Raw genomic sequence first — 21477 nt, forward strand, 5'->3', positions numbered from 1 at the left:
AGATGACAACAATTGAAGATGTCTGTGTAGTACATGTTAGGAGTAGTCACTGTTTACGAGCCAAGTGAGCACCAGTGGGCGGGGCCATGGGTGCGATGATTTTAAAATAGGCATTGATGTGGTTGCTGTAGCGGCCATCTTGAATGAATGAGGGCCCCAAGTGACGTAGGGTTGTCGCTGAAGTAGAGAACGGGCGTTTTGGCAGCTTGGTTTCAATAAATGCTTTTACTGCATTGGGGATTAAGTTTTGTTTGTAAAGTAGAATGACCGCTTATATGTTAAAATATCAAAATATCAATTTCTCATGACATGACCCCTTTAACTTCTGCTAAACATCTTAAATGGATCAGATTTTCAAACAGTCTAAATCATAGAGGTCTCAAAGACATCTGCTGAACGTCAGTCTTAAATCCGTCTAAAGACCTAAACAATACGTCTTCCAGATGTAAACACATATCAAATTGTCACATTGCCCCCCCTGGTGCCCATATGTTAGAACAAATGCTGCAAAGTGCCCTCTTGGATGCCCTTATGGTAGATAGAACATGATAAAGTGCCCTCTACGGTGGCCCAGTGTGCAAGAAAACGTGATGCAGTACCCTAATGGGTGCCCTTCCAATGGAAGAATTGTGATGCAGTGCCCTCTAAGGTGCCCCATGTGTGAGAAAATGTGGTAAAGTGCCCTCCAAGGTGCTCCTGTGTGCAAAAGAACGTGATGAAGTGCCCTCTGGGTGCCATTCCAGTGGAAAAAAACATGTTGAAGTGCCCTCCTGGTGCCTTTACAGTGGATGCCCCTATATGTGAGGAAATGGGATTAAGTGCCCTAGTGGGTGCCCTTCCAGTGGAGATAATGTGATGCAGTGCCATATAGGCTGCCAACATTGTCTAAAACTATTTTAATCTTAACCAGGGTTTGGAACTGTTTCCCAATAAATGCATCACACATTTCTGCACGCTGGTGCCCCACCACATGCACCTGGTGCCCACTTTATTATTATCGCCCCTGCCTCACAGACAGCCTGAGTCCACCTCTGATTGAGAGTATCTCAGAGCAAATGAATCAGTGACACAGTGTTGACAACTGTGTTCGGAATTGCATACTACCACACTACTCATACTGTTTCTGCCATAGAGACACATTTGACAGAAGTTGTAATAGTATGGGTGGTGTGCCATTACCATCTTCAGAATGAAAACACATCACGACTCTGAATAGAGACCGCTAAGACATGTGGCCAACAGGCGGCGTGGTGACGTTACAGCTCTACTAAAGTGGTCAACACAGCGCATGCGCGCGTCCCTCTCGCCGCCGGATGTCATCAGGAGTGTGTTTCCGGTAGCTCCATCTTCGAAACTGAAATAAACAAAAAAACAAACAAACATGTTTTTCATTTTTCTGTTCTTCTAATGCCATTCAAGTGTGCTATAAATTAATTTCAGTGTTTTATTAACGAGTAATCTCGAAATAATGGATGTTTCGACACCGCCAGAAGGTGAGAATCGGCTCGCGTGAGGCTGCTGTGTGTTGCGCAATTTCATTCAATAACAATAAAAACAAAAACAGTAAACACACAGTTAACACCTAAAAGAACATTTTACACACTCTTAACGTTATAATGGCCGTTTCATTTGAATAAAGTGTCCAATGTTGCATCTACATAAGCTATGTGTTGTGCTTAGCATATAGACTATGCTTATAAACAGTATAAACAGACTGATATCTATGTAATAAAGGTGTTTGTCCAAATAAAGTACATTAATTCATTTTAAACTGATATTTGTTAAATGTTCGGGTGCTGATGAAAGATTTGAACTATGTTTATAATTGGTCACTGATTAATTGTGCATGTTTGGGCAAGTTATGTAGTATTTTGAGAGACATTTAAACAGTTTTTGGTAAAAGATAATAAGGAAATAGCTTTGTTTTCTATATTAACTGAGATTCCTCAGACATTATATATTGTAAGTGAAGATTTAGGGTCACTTCTTAGATGTTCAGTGTTGCAGAATGTAATACACAAATTCACTTTTGTTATTTTCTTTGTGCCATCTGTTGTTTTCCATCAGATCATGAGCTGCGTAATGTCATCGATAAGCTCGCACAGTTTGTCGCTCGAAATGGACCCGAGTTTGAGAAGATGACCATGGACAAGCAGAAGGACAACCCCAAGTTCTCGTTCCTCTTCGGAGGGGAATATTTCAGCTATTACAAGTACAAGTTGGCAAATGAAAAGCAACAACGTACGAGAATCAACAAGCAAAACACATGAACCGTAATGAGTACATTCAGTGACAGGTCACCCAAAAAACTCCGCTATCCTTTTAACATTTTCTACTTAGGGCTTTTTTAATATGCGATGGAAATGTGTATGACGACATTTGCAACCATCCAGTTATGCCAAATTGACAGCTACATGCCCAGAAATGTTACTTGTATTATAAGGTATGCTTCTCTTCCTTATAGATTCTTCAAGTCACGATGATGAATATAAAATGGAAGGTATTTATTTTTATCAGACCGATGATCAGAAGCATTTTCAAAGAGTAACCCTGTTATTTTGCCTGGTATTCTTGGAGTTGTTCTGCGTCATCATTGCTTGAAACTTTATTTAAATTTAAAGGGACAGTTCACCCTAAAATGAGAATTCTCTCATAATTTACTCACCCTCATGCCAGCCCAGATGTGATTGACTTTCTTTCTTCTGCAGAACATGAATGAAGATATTTAGGAGAATGTTTCATGTTTCAAGTGAATAGGTGCCAACATTTTGAAGTGCCACAATAATAAATGTACTCCAGATGAATCTGGTGGTTAAATCAATATCTTCAGAAGTGATATGATAGGTGTGGGTGAGTATCGGATCAATAGTTAAGTCTGTTTTTACTATAATTTCTCCTCACTGCTCAGTCAATCTCCACTTTAGTTTTATATTCTTCTTCTGTTTTTGGTGACTCACATTATTCGTTCATATGGTCAAGGAGGAGAATTTAAGATAAAAAAAAATATCTTAAAATGTATCTGTTTCTCACCCACATCTATCATATAGTGCCTGAAGAGATGGATTAAACCGCTGGAGTCGTATGGATTACTTTTATCCTCCCTATATGTGGATTTTGGAGCTTCAAAATTTTGGCACCCATTCACTTGCATTGTGAGGACCAACAGAGCTGAAATATACTTCTAAAAATCTTCATTAGAGTTCTGGAGAAGAAAGAAAGTCATGCACATATGGGATGCCATGAGGGTGAGTAAATCTTGAGAGAATTTAAATTTTTGGGTGAACTAACCCTTTAATTTCGGTCTGAGCGACATTTGCATATGTCTTTTCAGTCATAGAAATGGACATACTTAAGCCTGTGATTGGTTGAAACATTAAAACCCTTTTGCAAAACACTTGGCAGTTTTCTTTTACTGGTGTTCGCTAAAGCCAGCATGAATTGTTCAAGCTTATGATTAGGGAATTCTGCACATTTTTGGTTCATTTTTAGAGATGGACCGATAATCGGTTTGACCGATATTTGTAACCCATATTTGCACTTTTCCACTAAATTGTTTATCGGTTTACTGATAAAGTTGGACGCATAAGACCAAACATTTTAAATATTAATTAGACTAAATGAGGGGCTTTGCCTATTCAAATTCATTATTTGTAGAAAAAGCTTTTATGCATATCGGTTATCGGATACCTATACGCAAAAATAGCCAGTATTATATCGGTCATTAAAAAAGAATATCGGTCAAGCTCTTTTTTTATGCAAATGCAAAGCTGCTGGATTAATCATTATTTTTTAAGTTTTAAAGTATTACAATGCAGGAAACAATTGTTCTTTCCCCTTTGGGTTCTTTGCTTGGTTCCTTTATTTCAAGTTTGTATGTTGTATCCCCTTTTAAAATGTGTTTTTTCCACTTTTGTTCTAGTTTTTCGTTAGACTCTTTGCAAACAAGGAAAAACAGGGAGATCAAGCCAGCATGCATGATTTATGATGAATGCATTTGCTCTAAAAATGTCCATTTAAAAGAGTCCCATGCTCCAGATTTGACAAACACTTGTTCATACCGACAGGCAGACCTTTGTTATTTTACATAGAAGTCATGTTTATTTCATGCTTGTAGTCTTGGCTCATCGTCTACATGTGTTTGTTGTCGTCTCTAGCAGTGCTCTGCGGGTCATCAGCAGCTACAGATGTTCCAGAAGTTCCCCCAGCAATGTCGAATATTCCTCCTCCACCGATCCCTCCTAGCACCCCTTCCATGGAGGAACTGATCCAGCAGAGCCGGTGGAACCTGCAGCAGCAGGAACAACATCTGCTGAGCCGTAGACAGGTACTTTCACCTCATACAGCCAGTAACATCTGTTGCAACATCAAAGGAAGCATTTACACCTGGTATTTTGATGCGTGTACAGATGAGACACATCCCTGTTTACACCTTATTATTTACAGGCCACTTGTGTTTAGATTTCAAAAAGAGGGTGTGGCAGGGCGGAGGGCGGGGCCGGGTCGTGTTCCTACACACCCGGTCCCGTATTAGGCTAATTATGCCTCCGTGAGGTTTAAAGGTCGACTGCAGAGGGCTGTGCGGGAGAGAGAGATCGATTAGCGGACATGTCCGGTCATGTGTGTTTGTGTTGTCTTTTAAGTTTTCCATTAAACTATGATTTATATCGCCAAGCCGGTTCTCGCCTCCTCCTTTCCCATCCTTTAACTGTTTTACATTGGTGCTGAAACCCGGAAGGAGGAGGGATACCGTGAGTAGAGTTCTCGCCACTACCATCCACCCCAACGGAGCAGCCGCTGCCATCTGCCGCCGACCAGCATGGCGAGGGGAGGAGGGGCTCCTAGCCGACCGCCTGGAGCTAGAGAACCGCTGCCAGGGGCGGAGGAGTCGCCTACCGGCCGCTGAAACGCCGGCAGGGTTTAAGACCGCCGACCGTGAGCGGGAGGGGCTCACTGCCGACCGCCTGAGCGAGAGAACCGCTGCCAGGAGCGGGGAGACCCTTCTAGTCCCCGAGAATGCGCCGGGGCTGGAGGACTGCCTCGGATCCGCCCGAGAGGCGCTGCTGTCGTCCGACAAAGGGTGGAGGAGTGGCCGAGGAACAAGCTGCGGCGTATCTGAGAACTGGCGAGTAAGTTTTTTTTTTTTTTTTGCATCTCTCTCTCCTCTCTCTCTCACTGTCGCCTCATGCTGGCCTTTATCCTCTTTTAAATTGTATAGTTTTTTGGGGGTACTACACTGTTACAGGAGTACCCTCCTATTTTAATCATTTCTGTTTCCTCCTTGTCCCTCCCTCGTCCCTCCCTCGCCCAGGTAGATGGGGATGACCTGCCGGCAGTCAGCTGAAGGCGCCCTCCCCAGGGAAAGGGGAGGGGGAAGGGGAGGATGCACGCCAGGCCGGGGCTCCCCAGCCTGAGAGAACGAGGGAGGAATGTGGGGAGGGCGGGCCGGGTCGTGATCCTACACACCCGGTCCCGTATTAGGCTAATTATGCCTCCGTGAGGTTTAAAGGTCGACTGCAGAGGGCTGTGCGGAGAGAGAGATCGCTAGCGGACATGTCCGGCTATGTGTGTTTGTGTTGTCTTTTAAGTTTTCCATTAAACTATGATTTATATCGTCAAGCCGGTTCTCGCCTCCTCCTTTCCCATCCTTTAACTGTTTTACAGAGGGTCTCTGATTTCATGGCTGAAAAATCGTAACTTTTTGCACCCCTGTGCATCTGTCACGTTGTCTCGTTTCATGTGGATCGTCTAAAACGTAATTGTGATGAAGAGGATGGCTAGGCTGTGACTTGCAGCTGCAGTGTGTGCGTTTGTGTTGTTTCTTTTTGTTTACGTTTTCATTAAACCATTATTTTGACGGTTCAGCCGGTTGTCGATTTATTGCCATCAAGGTCTACACATTGTATTTGGGCTTGTTTTTATTTAGGAGCATTTTTCATATACTTTGCATTTGTTTCTTAAAGTTAATACAGAATATGACTAGGCAAAAATATGGATTTTTCAATGCATCGTGGCCTTGATTGGAAGGATCTCAGCATCAATTCTTAAATCTCAAGATCAGTCTTTGACTCTATGGGCAACACTCTACTACAATGAGAGGAAATCAGTCGCATTTGCAACAATTTTGTGCTATGAGACTAAAATGTCTATGATACGCCACTAGTTGGTAATCTGAATAGATTTCAGCAGTGTTTGTCTAGTATTGTGGTGAAGAAATTTTGAGCATTGTGTTGTAATTAAACGTTTTTCTGTCTCGTTCCGTGTGTCCAAAGAAGAGATCCACGCAATCCATTTGTCTCTCTGAATATCCTTTCTGTTCTTTATAGCCAGTTGATCAAAAATAAACATTACATTATAACCACAGACAACATGGATGAGATAAATCCATTCAAGTCAGTTACAGACACTCTTTATAGAACTGCCAGTTTTCTTAAAGAGACAGTACCTGTTTTTTAGCATGTGTTCAACAAATCAATGTAAATACTTGTAAATAGTACAAGTTATGCAGTTAAACAATAACAATGTAACAGAATATATTATGTGCAATATAATATTTATTGATGGAATACATGCATTTAGCCATTTTTAAAGTGAGAGAAGTCTGTTTGCAGCACTGTGAACGAGTTTCTCTCATAGCGACCATCAACGCGTAAAGAAAGTTACAGGTGTTTGTAATGACATGAGGGTGAGTAAATTAGAGAATCTTCTTTTTTGGGTGGACTATCACTTTAATTCTAACACTATTCTGTTAATGAAATATGTTTTGTGGTTTTAGGAGCAGGTGGCAGCTGCGATCTCTCTGGCGATGGAGCAACAGATGCAAAAACTGTTGGTAGAAACACAACTGGACACAAATGAATTTGACAACCTGCTTCAGCCGATCATAGACACCTGCACGAAAGATGCCATCTCGGTACTAGACAAAACATTTAAATGATGTGTTAGATAGGTGTACATTTAGAAATTTAGCAGAAAGGATATTTTCTTTGTAAAGTTGATAAGTTTTTCTGTTGTAGGCCGGAAAGAACTGGATGTTTAATAACGCTAAGACACCACAGCACTGTGAGCTGTTGGCATCTCACCTCAGAAACCGCATCATTGCAGATGACGCACACTTTGAGCTCCGCCTACATCTAATTTATCTAACCAATGACGTCCTGCATCACTGGTGAGACACAATCTGACAGTATGTCTGTCGACCAATTTCAGATGGTGGGAGTATTCAGGAAAGCAGTTCGAAAACAGTCATTTTCTCAATTCTGTTTGCTGCCCCTAGTGGCTAAAAATTGTATTAGAAAAGAGAAAAGGGTTACACAAGGTCTGTTTTAGTTTTATGTGGCAGGGTGTCTCTGGTGTAATTTGTGGTGGTATTTAAAAACCAATCATTCGGTTTTTTTATCCATAGTCAGAGGAAGAATCAGAAAGATCTTTTGGCGGCTCTACAGAAGGTCGTGGTTCCCATTTACTGCACCAGTTTTCTGGCTGTGGAAGAGGACAAACAGCAGAAAATCACACGGGTGTGTTCATCCATCACTGTTGGTTGATATTTGACCAATGTACTTGTGCTCTTTTTTATCAATTATAAGTTAGTGCAATTGTCCTGCTGCTTCAAAACTGTGTACAAACTTTATTTTTTTTTGGCTGATGTGATAAGGATGATGGATATAGAAGAAATGAAAGGGATATGGATGGATGGATGGGTGGGTGGATAAGAAAAGATAGATAGACAGATATATTATTTGAAAAAATCTTAAACAAGAGAATCTGTTAAATGAACATCAATTTGGTTTCATAAGCAAACATATTCACTGAATTTATTCGTACAACTCTCAGTTAAAATGACCGGTGCAATATTTATAGATTTCTGTAAAGCTTCTGATAGTTAATCACACACTTCTTGTAACAAAACTACACAATTCCTATTTATCAGTAAGTAGTATTGCTATAAAATCATAATCATCTAAGAAATTGTACACAATCAGTTAAAACAGGTGAAACAATCTCTCAGAGAATACCTTGTACATTCGGAGTTCCACAAGGCTCAATGCTCGGGCCACTTCAGGCCATGCATTCTGTCTCCTTGAGATGAACGTAGTTTGATGCGAAAAGTGCAAATCAGTACTAGAATAACAGCAAAGGACCTTGTGAAGATGCTGGAGGAAACAGGTAGATGAGTATCTATATCCACAGTAAAACGAGTCCTCTATCGACATAACCTGAAAGGCTGCTCAGCAAGGAAGAAGCCACTGCTCAAAAACCACCATAAAAAAGCCAAACTACAGTTTGCAAGTGCACATGGGGACAAAGATCTTACTTTTTGGAGAAATGTCCTCTGGTCTGATGAAACAAACATTTTAATTTTGGCCATAATGACCATCGTGAAGTTTGGAGGAAAAAGGGTGAGGCTTGCAAGCCGAAGAACACCATCCCAACCGTGAAGCATGGGGGTGGCGGCATCATGTTGTGGGGGTGCTTTGCTGCAGGAGGGACTGGTGCACTTCACAAAATAGATGGCATCATGAGGAATGACACTTATGTGGATATATTGAAGCAACATCTCAAGACATTAGGCAGGAAGTTAAAGCTTGGTCGCAAATGGGTCTTCCAAATGGACAATGACCCCAAGCATACCTCCAAAGTTGTGGCAAAATGGCTTAAGGACAACAAAGTCAAGGTATTGGAGTGGCCATCACAAAGCCCTGATCTCAATCTGATGATTTTGTGGGCAGAACTGAAAAAGCGTGTGCGAGCAAAGAGGCCTACAAACCTGAATCAGTTACACCAGTTCTGTTTGGAGGAATGGGACAAAATTACAGCAACATATTGTGATAAGATTGTGGAAGGATACCCAAAACATTTGACCCAAGTTACACAATTTAAAGGCAATGCTACCAAATACTAACAAAGTGTATGTAAACTTCTGACCCACTGGGAATGTGATGAAAGAAATAAAAGCTGAAATAAATCATTCTATCTACTATTATTCTGAAATTTCACAATATTAAAATAAAGCAAGTGATCCCAACTGAAAAGACAGGGAATGTTTTCTACGATTAAATGTCAGGAATTGTGAAAAACTGAGTTTAAATGTATTTGGATAAAGTGTATGTAAACTTCTGATTTCAGCTGTAGACAGACAGACAGACAGACAGACAGACAGACAGATAGACAGATAGATAGATAGATAGATAGATAGATAGATAGATAGAAAAGAAAGTGTGATAGATCAAAACCACAAAAGAGAGCAATTTACTGGATCTGATAAAAGGCCTTGTGAGGGTTTGTTTACACAGTTGACATTTGGCTGATTTGATGGTATTTCTCGTGTATGTGTTGCTCTACAATACCTTCAACTGTTCTGGTACATTGACATTTTCAGTTACTGCAGTTGTGGGAGAGGAACAGCTACTTCGATGACATCACCATTCAGCAGCTTCAAAGTCCAGCTCTGGGTCTCGGACAGTATCAGGTACATCTGATACAGCAATGTTTTTACCATGTTAATAAATCTCTCAGCCGAACACATAAGTATTTTGCATGTATTGTTGTAACGTCTTTGGTTTTCCACCAGGCGTCGCTAATTACAGAGTATGCTCCAGTAGTGCATCCCGTCCAGATGGCATTCCAGCAGCAGATTCAGGCACTGAAGACGCAGCATGTGGAGTTTGTAGCCAATCTGAAGCAACAGCAGAATGTGACGTCTGTAGCAGCCGTGGCTGCGGTTGGACAGTTAGCTCCTCCAGACACTGAAGTGAAGTCCCAAATGCCCATGACCTCTCAGACGGGTAAACGCCTGTTAGATTCTACACACAAACATGGTCACTTATGAATCATGTTAACAAATTGTCAAAATGTTTAAATGTAAACATACACCCTTAAAGGAATATTCCGGGTTTAACGTAGCGCGTTAAACCCCATAATCACGCAAAATGATGATTTAAACTACCTTTACTCAAATTATACATTACGTTAAAACAGAAGAATTAATGTAAGTGCTTTTCTAAAATCATAAGCTTCAGATTTCTGTCTTTAAACCCTCCAAAAATGGACCCCATTCACTACCTTTGTAAGGGCATCAGTAACAAACTTTAATAATCTAGTTCTTGCGATGTCATTCTTGGCTGTGATGTCATACTTCTTGCCATTTTTGACTTATGATGTCATCAGGAGACTTGAATCATCCAATGGCTGGTCCTCCTGGTGAATATGATAGTGCTCAGAACAAACCACTAGACTCAAGCCCTTCAGCCCCCTCTGAAATTGAGGGACCCACTAAACTGGGTTGGTTCGACCCGCAGCACAACATTCCATGGAACCCACAACAGCCCGTGAGTGGGACAGTGATTTTTGGAAATACTGCAAATCAATAGAGACCCATTATTATATATGAACACATATTGACTGCATTGTTTGTCCGCTTCTAGCCGCCATTTGACCCCACTCAAGCCCCACCACCCCCGTGTCCACCCTGGAACAACCATGAGGGCATGTGGAACGAGCAGAGGGACCCAGGCTGGAGAAGCCCTCGTGACGGTGGCCCCGGAGGCCCCTGGAGCGCCCAGATCGAGCGTCCACCCTCCTGGAGCAGCCAGTTTGATCAACCACCATGGAGCAACCAGCCAGATCAACCCCCGCCATGGGGCCAGAGGGAACCTCCGTTCCACATGCAGCATCCGCCACACTTCCGCGGGCCATTTCCTCCTCATCAACAGCCACCGTTTAACCAGCACCCGCCCCCTCATAATTTCGGCCGCTTCCCGCCGCGATTCATGCAGGACGAGTTTCCGCCCCGACATTACTTTGACCATCCCCCGTATCCTCCACACCAATTTGACTACCCACAAGGAGACTTCCCAGCAGGTGAGGACTTTGAAAAAATTTGTATGAAAAATTTCGTGAAATTCTACAGTTTTCATGAGCAGCCACTGGGTGGCGCCATGATGATTCGAATTGCCTGTTTTCTGTTTCTACTCTTGAAAAGCAACTCTTTACAAAGGTGGATAGCTTTACGAACAGTTTAAACCAAAATTCGTTCCCCTCATGTTTCGTGACTGAGGACTGTTCACATGAAGTCTGACGCAATTAAACGACACAAAAGTTGTAATTGTTTGCAAACAGTTTGTTTTAAACATTGTTTTACCAAAGATGGGTCAGGTGAAATATTTGCTGTTTTCATGTTATATAATATAACGTTACTCTTCTGTCAGAGCTCGGTCCACCTCCTCATCATCACCCCCCCAATCAAAGGATTCCTCCTCCAGGATTGTCTGAACCTCCTCCATGGGGCGTTAACCAGCACCCTGATTTCGGCCCCCCTCCTCATGGGTTTAACGGTCAGGCTCCTCACATGAGACGACAGAACCCGGCTCATGTCAATCAGGATGACCCCAGTCTCGTCCCAAACGTTCCCTATTTCGATCTTCCCGCAGGACTCATGGCACCACTGGTGAAGGTTATTTTTCATTTCGTGTTACAAAAGATCAAAAGGAAGTTGATATATAAATGATTCGGGAAATTAAGTGTAGGATATTATACGAACATTAGCATAACGAACATTATTGACAACTAATGGCTTCCCAGACAAGCATTGTCTTCAGGTTTTTGGCAGTCTTGTCCAAATGTTGACGTTTCGTTTTTGATAACAGCTTGAAGATCATGACTACAAGCCTCTGGACCCCAAAGACATTCGTCTGCCTCCCCCAATGCCGCCTAGTGACCGTCTTCTGGCTGCTGTAAAGGCGTTTTACAGCCCTCCATCTCACGACAGACCCAGAAACAGGTGACACAAACACTATTGCTCTTTTGTTGTAATTTTAGGGGGATTTCTCTCAAATTTCTTCTTTAAGTTCTTTCATTAATTATATTTTTCCTCTTTTTTTCCAGTGAGGGTTGGGAACAGAACGGACTGTACGAGTTCTTCAGAGCCAAAATGAGAGCGAGGCGAAAAAAAGAACAAGACAAACGCAACAGGTGGGGAACATAAAATCGGTTAATAAATTAAACGTTCATGTAAAATGCTCTCTAGATATCATTATTATTAATGGCCACATCTGTTTGTAATCAAACCAGATTATCATCGTTTTCCCATTGTTGTTACATTTATTGTTTTGATTACCATTTTATCCGGCAGCACTCGAGGGAGTCACTCTCACAGTCGGTCGCACAGTCAAGGGCGATCCTCATCACGCTCCAGTTCCAGATCTTCAAAATCCTCCCGCTCCAGGTCCCACTCCAGATCCCGCTCTCGATCCCGCTCTTACTCCAGATCTCGCTCAAGGTAAACGACTTCGAACATCATGAAATAGGAATTTACTCCATCTTAATACACAATGCATGTGTTATTGTGAACATCTGTGCATGTCATTAACGGTGTTAATAAAAATAAATAAAAAAAAGGGGTATGTAATGGAATGACTGTTTACCATCTGACCAATTCCTGACCAATAATGTGAAGACCCATCCTAAATTAAGGCTGTAAAATGGGGTAGCAGCATTTCACGTTGACCGTAACATTTAAACCCAACCAGTAGGGCTGGGCGATAAAACGTTATCGATATATATCACGATAAAGAAACTCCACGATAAGCTTTTGGGGAATTTGCGATATTTACTGCGTGTCGCTAAAACACAAGCAGTTTGCTTTCTCAGGCTGCGTTTCCACTGTTGCGGACAAAATCCGCTAAAAGGCGCTCACAGCGCTAGGAGAGATCTCGCTCCGCACAGCTACCAATCCTACGATCCACCTTGCGATCATGTCGCTCGGCTTTCATAGGAATTAATTGGAAACTCTCTCAGCTACGCTCACAACGCACCAGTGGTAAAGCACGGTCAGACTGGATGAACTTGATAATGCTAGCTGCCTTGCTAACAATTAGGTTACGTCGGACACCGGATTGATTCCATTTGCACCGCAAGACTTCACGACAACGGTTGCGTCCTCTCATCGTCTCTAGTGAAGAGCGCAACAGAACAACATTGATGTGGGCAACAGCTCTGAGCTTTCTGCGCTGTAATCTTGAATATTGTTCTCTAGCACCAAACATGCATCATTTCTGCCCTGTCCCGCTCCGCATGCATCGCCTCTTTTCCCTGCATGTGTGTAGACGAAGCGCCGCACGAGTTAACATGGTTTCAAAGCAACTTTTAGATCAAAACGTTTTTCCCTTCTAAATGTATCTTTATTAATCAGCATGTTACGAGTCTTTAATAATAAACAAATCGATTTCTGTTCTAATTAGATGTCTGGAATGGATAAGGAAAGACTAAAAGTACTAGTTGGTAGACGAGTCTCTCACTTTAATGAAAATGTACAAATGTTTGTTTACATTTAAAAAAAAAAAAAAAAACGTTTTCTAAATTTTCTCTCGGGACACCCCTGAACCCCCATTCAGCATCATTCCACAGTCACAAGGGCTTCTATGCCCCATACTTGAGTATCTGAATCTAAAGAAATATAAAAATTATTTCATTTTAATGTAAAAATATTCCAACAAATACTGGACTGCTGTCACTCTGAACAAACAGATGATCTTTAACATTCATTTAAATTGATAAACTTGGTAAAACTGGTAAAAGATCCCGCAGACCACACTGCTTTGGCCATCTCTGGACCCCCTGTGCAGTTTTGTAGAGACTATTTTGACTGTTTAGAATTAATTTTTTCTTCTTCCCGTAAACTTTGAAATAAAAAAGAAAGTGCAATGTGTAAATGTATATTGTGATAAATATCGAACAATATGAAAAAGATTATCGTGATAACAATTTTGGCCATATCGCCCAGCCCTACCTACCAGTTGGGTCTTAGTATTTTGCTTTCTCCTATAGGACCCACAGTCACTCCCGCTCCAGATCCCGAAGCCGTTCCCGCTCCAGATCACACTCTCCAGAAAAGAAGTGCCAAGCCACAAAATCCCGCAGTCCTACATCACCGTAAGTGTCTTCTGCCGCCTCTCAAGTCCAGTCCAACTTTGAGAAGCATTTAAAAAAAACAATTTAACATGCCCTTGACATAAGAAACTGTCTGTCTGCAGCTCCACATCTGGTTTGGGTTCAGGCCTGGTGACGGTACCTGTTGACCTCAGGTTGGGAGAGGAGAACAAGGGTCATCAGATGCTCATGAAAATGGGTAGGTGATCTGGTATCCTTCTGTAGTTTGTGAATTTTTTCTCTATACTTTTTCAAAAAGAAGCTATAGCATCAAGCACAAATCGGTTTCCTACACTGCTTTCGAACTAATTTTTTTCTGTTTGTGAGCAAATCAGTGTTTTGAATGTATTCCTTTAAAATAAACAAATCATTCTTGTGCAGTTGCATTTGTTTTTGGTGGTAAATGACTCAGTGTTTTATAAAGAATCAGTTACTAGATGAATCATACCGGATTCACTCTTTACATAAAATGTGCTAGTTTGTCGCCACCTACTGGCATAAACTGTAATCTCCAGAAATGGTAATTAAAGGAAAGAAAGATCATTGAAACGAGTGATGAATTAAAATCCCCACCACTAAAACAAGAATGGAGAAGCAAAGTGATACACATCTATATGTGCTACTGCTATTTTTATAACACTCCTTGGCCAATCAGATTTGAGAGCTGGAACTGTTGGTTTGTGCTTTTTATAGGAGCTTTTATCCATATCAGTTCTGACAAGGCAGTGGAAGTCAAGTGTTTAAGGAAAACGGTCTTCTCTGTTATTCCTGTAGGCTGGAGTGGTTCAGGAGGGCTTGGGGCTAAAGAACAGGGCATTCAAGACCCCATCAAAGGAGGAGACATTCGGGATAAGTGGGACCAGTACAAAGGAGTGGGAGTGGCGCTGGATGACCCATATGTTAATTATAGACGAAACAAAAGCTACAATTTTGTCGCAAGAATGAAAGCGCGAGAGAAAGGTATTTGTAGTATTGGGATACATGGATGCCTATAGGGTATTGCCTATATTACGTTTCTAAGGCGAACGTCACAATTAATATTGCTCATGCTGAAAGTAGAAAGAGAATAATAATCATTCATTTTTTAGTGAGCTATTCTTTGATGTTAATAATTCTAATTTCCTGGCATTTCTTTCTCTATTTCGTCCCCAGTTGGCAACGACCCGCAGGAGCCGCCAAGCACAGAATGATTGGCATCAATCAAACAGCTCTATTTTTACTGTAGATGACATTAAGCGGTTTTATTTAAAATTTTTTCATAGTAAAATTATCACAGATCACATTGTAGATCAATGAAAATGTCAGAATAACCACAACAGTTGAGGTGCATTTGACTTGCCCTCAATCTGAGACTCCGTACAAGGAAAATAAAGACATTTTAACAACTGGAACTGTGCTTATGTAATTGTTTCTTGTCTTGTGTAAGGACTGCATCAACGAACAGTTAAAGAAAAATACTATTTTAATTTGGCACGTTATGGCATGAACATTACTTCAGTACGTTTTGGCTGAACGAGGTCTCTGGACAGTTCATTTATAACACTCATAGACCGTTCGTTCAAATTTAATGATAGTCCCTCATTTCCTGTAGAACTTCCTCTAGGGCGTCTTCAATGCTCAGTTTAGGTGGTCTGTGAGCACGGATGAACTAGAGAAAGAGACAAAGAGATCCTGTTAGCAAAGCATGAAAGAAATTGATGAAGAACGAAAGCGTGAATGCACGACTATGAAAATGAATGAGCATACTTCACTGATTATCTGGAAAGAATTCAGGCAAGTATCCATCACATTTTGGCATTTAGTCATTTATCTGTGCAGTAAAATCAGTACTTACCTCTTTAGTGTCATCTAGTGTGGTGTATTTGTAGTCTGCAGGGCCCAATGAGTCCAGCACTGACGTATAATGATGCCTGGTGGACTCGATGAACGCTCTGGTGAGCGCTAACTGCTGCCGTAACATGTCATTGAGTGCAACCACAGCAGGACTGTACGACGTCAAACCTGACCACATGAAAGATAATGAGCCATTTCACTTCTGAGAGAAATCTTGTCCAAAGAGATATTTTTCAGGTGTGTTGTGATGATAGATTTAGCACGTGTTGTTAACATAGCATAATCGATGACGTGCAAGTCGAATAACATTGCATTGTGTGTACTTCATATACTTACTCTCAATGGCTTCAGCACTGACTGTGTGAGTGGCTATTGGTGCGGGATCCACATATGTCATCCCCACTGATGGACCAACAGCGGCCATACCTACGAAATATCAGACATAATTGGGTGGATTTCATGTGTTCATCTAACCCAGGGGTGGGGAACCCTGCTCCTGTAGGGACACTGTCCTGCAGAGTTTAGCTCCAACCCTAATCAAACACACCTGCCCTTAAATTTAGTATAATAAGTAATCAAGACCATGATTAGTTTCCTCAGGTTGGTCTGATTAGGGTTGGAGCTAAACTCTGCAGGACAGTGGCCCTCCAGGAGCACGGTTCCCCACCCTTGATCTAACCAAACGTCTCTCGGAACAAAAAAAGGTCCTAAACTATAGCCTTGCGGGATACCCCCTTCAAAATTGAACTTAGCAGTGCTTCACTAACAAATAACGAAAACCTACCTGAGGACCATGTGTACGTCAGTCCATCTGGTTGTGTTTGTACCGCAGCCTCCTTCACGCAACGGTCAGGACTGCGACTGTGTGTGATTGTTGCATTGGAAAAACTGGATCTTGTAGAAGTATCGGAGTAAGAATCCTTGGATGACCGTGATGTTTCTGATAAACTGTGGTCCACATCCTCTTCCTTGGATTTGTACAAGCTGTACTTGGCCTCACTGACCAATGAGGCATCTTTGTCATCATCTGTGAGATTTTCGGAGATCTCACTGGCGCTTTTTGCTGTCTCGGATGGGATCTCGCTTTCAAAATCACTTTCATAGTCTGCTGATGGCTCCTTTGGTGTGGCTGGTGAATAGACCCGAGCGATGTCTGTAGAGGACTTCCTATTCCTGACTTCCTGTCTGGCTTCTGTTTCTTTCTGTGGGAAAATACCTTAATATTAGCTTAATCAAATAAAAAGAATATACACATCTGCCATTGGTTAAACGCACCTTTTCAGCTGTTTTTAACGGTATAGGAGCAAGATCGCCCAGTGTCATTACGTTAAGTTTGAAATCTGTGGAGAAAATGTAAAGAAACAAGTATTTATTCAGAGAAACTCTTCAAAATTATCTTTTGTAAGCCAATGCGTTTCTTTTTAGGGAATCATTTGCCTAATGAACCAATATTTTGCACAGTATTTGCCAAATTGCATCATTAATTTACATTATTGTCTGCTAGATGGATCCTCAACTCAACCCCATTGTAAAGGTGGGGGAATAAAATTGATACTCTAATGGCAAGAACGAATATTTTTGGTTACATGTTTCACATTTGCAAACTTGATTTAGCTTAGAATATAAGTCTTGAACTTAATGTTTACATTTGAGTTTCATTTGTAAAGAAGGCTCTTTGTACACATACTACACATTGATAAACAAGCTGGAACCAAGGTAAGCTATTCCCTTTTTCAGTTTTCTATTTATACAGTGTAAAGAAGTCAATGGAAAGGAGGTGAGAACCGGCTTGTCAATAAATAATATTTTAATAATAAACTGAAAAAGAAGACTCAAACACACATGACGGACAATCCTCTGCAGTCGGCCTTTACCCCTCTCGGAGGCTTGATTACTCGCCAGTTCTCCGATACGCCGTAGCTTGGCTCTCAGCCACTCCTCCACCCTCTAACGGACGTCAGCCGCACCTCTCAGGGCGGATTGGAGGCAGACCTCCAGCCCCTGGTGGACGGAAAACCCTGCCGCGTTCTTGGGGAACAGAAGGGGTCTCCCCCGCCCCTGGCAGCGGTTCTCTGGTCGGCAGCGGTTCTCCCGCTCCAGGCGGTTGGCAGCCTCAGACCCCACCGCGTTTCACTGGCTGGTAGGGGACTCCTCCGCCCCTGGCAGCGGCCCTGACCACTCCAGGCGGTCGGTTAGGAGCCCCTTCTCCCCTCGTGGTCGGCACCATCGTCCGCTTCCAGGTGGCCGGGCTCCTCCTCCCCCGGCAGATGGCCGCGGCTGCTCCGTTGGGGTGGACGGTAGTGGCGAGAACTCTACTACGGCGTAGCCCTCCTCCTTCCTGGATTTCGGAACCAGTGTAAAGAAGTCAATGGAAAGGAGGAGGCGAGAACCGGCTTGACAATATCAATAATATTTTAATAATAAACTAAAACGTTTATTATCGTGATTCCTGACAGGTAATGTACCATCAGATGCTGAACTCCTCTCGCTCAGAGTGTCATCAGCGTCAGACACGGCAGGAACAGGGAAAAGATCGTCCAGCGACCGGATCTCACTGTGACTCGATTCAGATGATACCGATCGTTCGGTGAATCTGACCCTGTGGGAGTCGGGTCTGCTGGGGGATGGAGGTTTAGGTGAAGTTGGCGGGGATGGAGAGAGTCTGCGAAGTACTTGATGCTGCTGTTTATGTCTTTCAGGAGCTGGTGAAGGTAGAGTAGATTGTTCACTAGTCTTCCTGTATGACTAGAGAGAGACGAAGAGGAGATTTTTTCATGCGACATGATTTCAAGGGATGGTTCCCTCCAAAATGAAAATGCTGTAATTATTTACTCACCCTCTGCCTTGCAGTATTTTGCTGTGAACTCTCTGATAAACTCAAAGAATCTCCTAAAAGTCTCTTCATGTCCTGCTCATCGCTGTCTAGACTTACTCTCCTTCCTTTACGTTCAATCAGACCTGGTATATTGTCCAATGTTGCTCTCTCAGGAAACTTCTGCTCTTGAGGAACGGACACTGTCGTCATCTTCAGGAAACGGCTTCCCGTCATGATCAGATCGCTGTTGGACTGGACAGATACAGGCGTCTCTAGAGGTTCTGAGAAATCTGTTTCGATTCCAGGGGCATCGCCTTTGCTTTTTTGATTCTTAATGCGGTTCTCGATGAGCGCGAGTCTGCTCAAAGCCGTGCTCTGAGAATTGCGTTGAGGTATTAACTTAAATTCGTCATTTTTAGCAGGAGTTTCACTAGGAGTGGACAACAATTTATCTCCTGTGGCGTCTTTCGAGGTCTTCTTCAGAAATCGGCTCCCGCCACCCATGCTGAAACTCTCCAAAGTCGTCTTTGTAGGATCAAGCAGGTTTTGGCTTGTCGAGGGTGAGGAGACATTGCTCAGTTCCAGGAATTGGGTCTGTCTGGCCTGTGGTATGAATTTTCCGGAGTTTCCCTGGATAAACGAGAGCATTCCTTATGAGAACAGCGTTCACGTCTTCAACACACCATACGCATGTGAACTAGACAAGCAAATTCTGTCAAGATAAACATTGCCGTTGAAAGTTTAAAAACGTTTTTAAAAACCTTGTAAGATGGATAGACAGATAGATGTTTGCAATTATTGGCACATCTTCTAATTTTAAATTACTGCATTAACTCACCAATATTTTAGAAAGGGGACATTACATACAACGGTAGCCTAAAATAATGACTAAATAGCTATTTTACGTTATTCACAGCAGCTTTGATTTTTTACGGGCATGACAATGAAAAAAATATATTTACAAGAAATTTCAGAAGACCTAAAACTCGAGACAACACGTGGAAAATCAGATGTGATCTTGGAGCTTTATACCATTCGTGCCATTAAAGAGATGGTAAGTCTACCCCTCTCAGCCTCATTTTAATTCCCAGTGGATTGGTGGTGGTGGTGTAGTGGTCTAAACCACATAACTGGTAAACTGGTAATCAGAAGGTCACTGGTTCGATCCCCACAGCCACCACCATTGTGTCCGTGAGCAAGACACTTAACTCCAGGTTGCTCCGGGGGAATTGTCCCTGTAATAAGTGCTCTGTAAGTCGCTTTGGATAAAAGCTTCTGCCAAATGCATAAATGTCAATGTAAAATTCAAGATGGCGCGCCTTACACGAACCAAGTGGGCTAGTTGACATCAGCAGAACTGTCGTTTTATAGCCGGAGCAAGTCTTTTGCCTGTTTATGAAAGACTGTGAAGGCAACACATGCATTTTCTTTGGAATAACATGCACTAATCTATCGTTCACATTAAGAACGGGAAAGTTTAACATTTGTGCGACCTTCGAGACATTTTGTTTTTTTAGATCATTTTGGCTGTGTTAATGCCAATGGCATACATTCTGCCAAAGGTGTGTACCTTTGGGGGAATTTTGATATTTCAACCTCAGTTCCTATAATACATCTATAAAACACTGTGTACACAAAATAGTCACACTCAGGACATTCAGGCCAAAAATGTCCCTATTGAAACCCATTAAATCTGTGATATTTGAACCCAGTGCCATTAAAGCATAAAATCATGAATTCTATGATATTCTGCTTTCGTTCTGGAGCTCCGCCTACACAATTTACATGTTTAATATGTTCCACCAGATGGCGCCATTTTTATCCTATGGAGCAAATACAAGCTTTTCCCCTATTCTCTGTTGGCTGTATTATAGAGACCTGCAGGACAACTGAATAAATTAAGTAGATAAAATAGTGTGCGTGTGTTGATATGGATGTCAGAGTGTGTTTATTATGTGTGTATTGAGAAATGTGTGTGTAAAAACAACAGTGGCATTATATAAACAAACTGGCATTTAAAGGGTTAAAATCCTGAAAATGAAAGCATATTTGGTAGTTGTGATCAGGGCTGATGTTGGTTAAAAAAATGTACTCACTGAAAGTGGAAAATAATATCATTATGGCAGTTTTTGACTCTGACATCTTTGTCCTCTAAGGACCTCTGAGTAAATGTTTTAAATTGAAGCACAAGGTTTATGTAAAAGCATTATTTCAGGTTGATTTATATAAGAAAACCCCACCACGTCTGTTTTGTCCTTCGAGATCCCAGTGTTTGAAATTCTCTGTCCGGACAGCAGAGCATTTGCCCGGTCCAGAACGGAACTCCTCGGTCCTCCACGAGTCCACATCTGGAAGAGACAGTCAACACAACCTCTTTGTTAAACTAGAGACACAGTCAAATATAGCTGAGACTCTTTGCATTTACAGTATGCGTCAAATAATTAACATTAATGTCGTAGAACGATCTCAATGCTTGCCTTTTCACATGCATAGCAAACTCATACGATATAGCTCACAAACAGCATTATTCACTAGGAACCAAAGAGGCTACACCTTTGTAACAGCATTATACAGAAAGTGTCAACACTCACTTCGCAATGTTTACCTGCTGCAGACGCCACGCGCGAGCTTGCTGTTCACCCTGGCAACGTCGCGAGCGTTATGACGTCAGCGGAAGTAATCGGATAAAGAAAAGCTCGTATTTTAACTCTTGTGCGTCCTTTTAAAATATTTACTCTGAGGTCCTTAGAGGACAAAAATGTCCAAATAATTTCCCACTTTCACTGATTATTTTTAACCAACATCAATCCTGATCATAACTACCAAATATTCATTCAGTTTCAGGATTTTAACCCTTTAAATGCCAGTTGTTTTTATAATCAGAATCAGCTTTATTGCCAAGTATG

At 41.9% G+C, this 21477-nt stretch overlaps 2 protein-coding genes across 11 annotated transcripts; one reads left to right on the forward strand and one right to left on the reverse strand.

Annotated features, from left to right (window-relative positions):
- Positions 1 to 1303: 1303 nt before the first annotated feature.
- Positions 1304 to 15463, forward strand: LOC127639788 (calcium homeostasis endoplasmic reticulum protein-like). Of its 9 annotated transcripts, XM_052122010.1 has the most exons (20): positions 2104 to 2296; positions 2465 to 2500; positions 2709 to 2850; positions 3048 to 3245; positions 4155 to 4324; positions 6773 to 6910; positions 7014 to 7165; positions 7403 to 7514; positions 9377 to 9466; positions 9569 to 9782; positions 10165 to 10325; positions 10422 to 10857; positions 11205 to 11449; positions 11643 to 11776; positions 11881 to 11967; positions 12128 to 12274; positions 13822 to 13926; positions 14028 to 14122; positions 14698 to 14883; positions 15076 to 15463. In XM_052122010.1, exons 4-20 carry the CDS (start codon positions 3230 to 3232, stop codon positions 15111 to 15113), a joined length of 2526 nt encoding a protein of 841 aa, XP_051977970.1. In that variant the 5' UTR covers positions 2104 to 2296; positions 2465 to 2500; positions 2709 to 2850; positions 3048 to 3229; the 3' UTR covers positions 15114 to 15463. The 9 variants fall into 9 exon arrangements, with proteins under 9 accessions (XP_051977964.1, XP_051977967.1, XP_051977966.1 ...); XM_052122004.1 differs by lacking the exons at positions 2709 to 2850; positions 3048 to 3245 and adding an exon at positions 1304 to 1493 and having other exon boundaries at positions 2068 to 2241; XM_052122007.1 differs by lacking the exons at positions 2709 to 2850; positions 3048 to 3245 and adding an exon at positions 1304 to 1493 and having other exon boundaries at positions 2068 to 2241; positions 11205 to 11443.
- On the reverse strand, positions 15425 to 21237 carry c48h19orf44 (chromosome 48 C19orf44 homolog). 2 transcript variants are annotated; one of them, XM_052122014.1, is made up of 9 exons: positions 21163 to 21237; positions 20812 to 20919; positions 18593 to 19201; positions 18222 to 18501; positions 17032 to 17096; positions 16541 to 16958; positions 16093 to 16182; positions 15758 to 15924; positions 15425 to 15571 (listed from the first exon to the last, which is right to left on the reverse strand). In XM_052122014.1, the coding sequence occupies exons 2-9, from the start codon at positions 20917 to 20919 to the stop codon at positions 15488 to 15490; spliced, it is 1821 nt and encodes a 606-aa protein (XP_051977974.1). In that variant the 5' UTR covers positions 21163 to 21237; the 3' UTR covers positions 15425 to 15487. The 2 variants fall into 2 exon arrangements, with proteins under 2 accessions (XP_051977974.1, XP_051977975.1); XM_052122015.1 differs by having other exon boundaries at positions 21177 to 21215.
- Between the last annotated feature and the right edge of the window lie 240 nt (positions 21238 to 21477).

This window comes from Xyrauchen texanus, chromosome 48 (genome assembly GCF_025860055.1).
Source record: "Xyrauchen texanus isolate HMW12.3.18 chromosome 48, RBS_HiC_50CHRs, whole genome shotgun sequence".
In the NCBI taxonomy this organism is placed as follows: Eukaryota; Metazoa; Chordata; class Actinopteri; order Cypriniformes; family Catostomidae; genus Xyrauchen; species Xyrauchen texanus.

Bases quoted from the DNA above. Each gene is read 5' to 3' on its own strand.
- c48h19orf44 (XM_052122014.1), bottom strand. From the start codon at position 20,919: ATGTGGACTCGTGGAGGACCGAGGAGTTCCGTTCTGGACCGGGCAAAT. The intron at 19,202-20,811 runs GTGGGGTTTTCT...TCGTTTATCCAG, and splicing joins CGAAGGACAAAACAGACGTG to GGAAACTCCGGAAAATTCAT. The intron at 16,959-17,031 runs GTGCGTTTAACC...ATTTTCCCACAG, and splicing joins CGTTAAAAACAGCTGAAAAG to AAAGAAACAGAAGCCAGACA.
- LOC127639788 (XM_052122004.1), top strand. From the start codon at position 1,469: ATGGATGTTTCGACACCGCCAGAAG. The intron at 7,515-9,376 runs GTGTGTTCATCC...TGACATTTTCAG, and splicing joins AACAGCAGAAAATCACACGG to TTACTGCAGTTGTGGGAGAG. The intron at 14,884-15,075 runs GTATTTGTAGTA...TTTCGTCCCCAG, and splicing joins AATGAAAGCGCGAGAGAAAG to TTGGCAACGACCCGCAGGAG.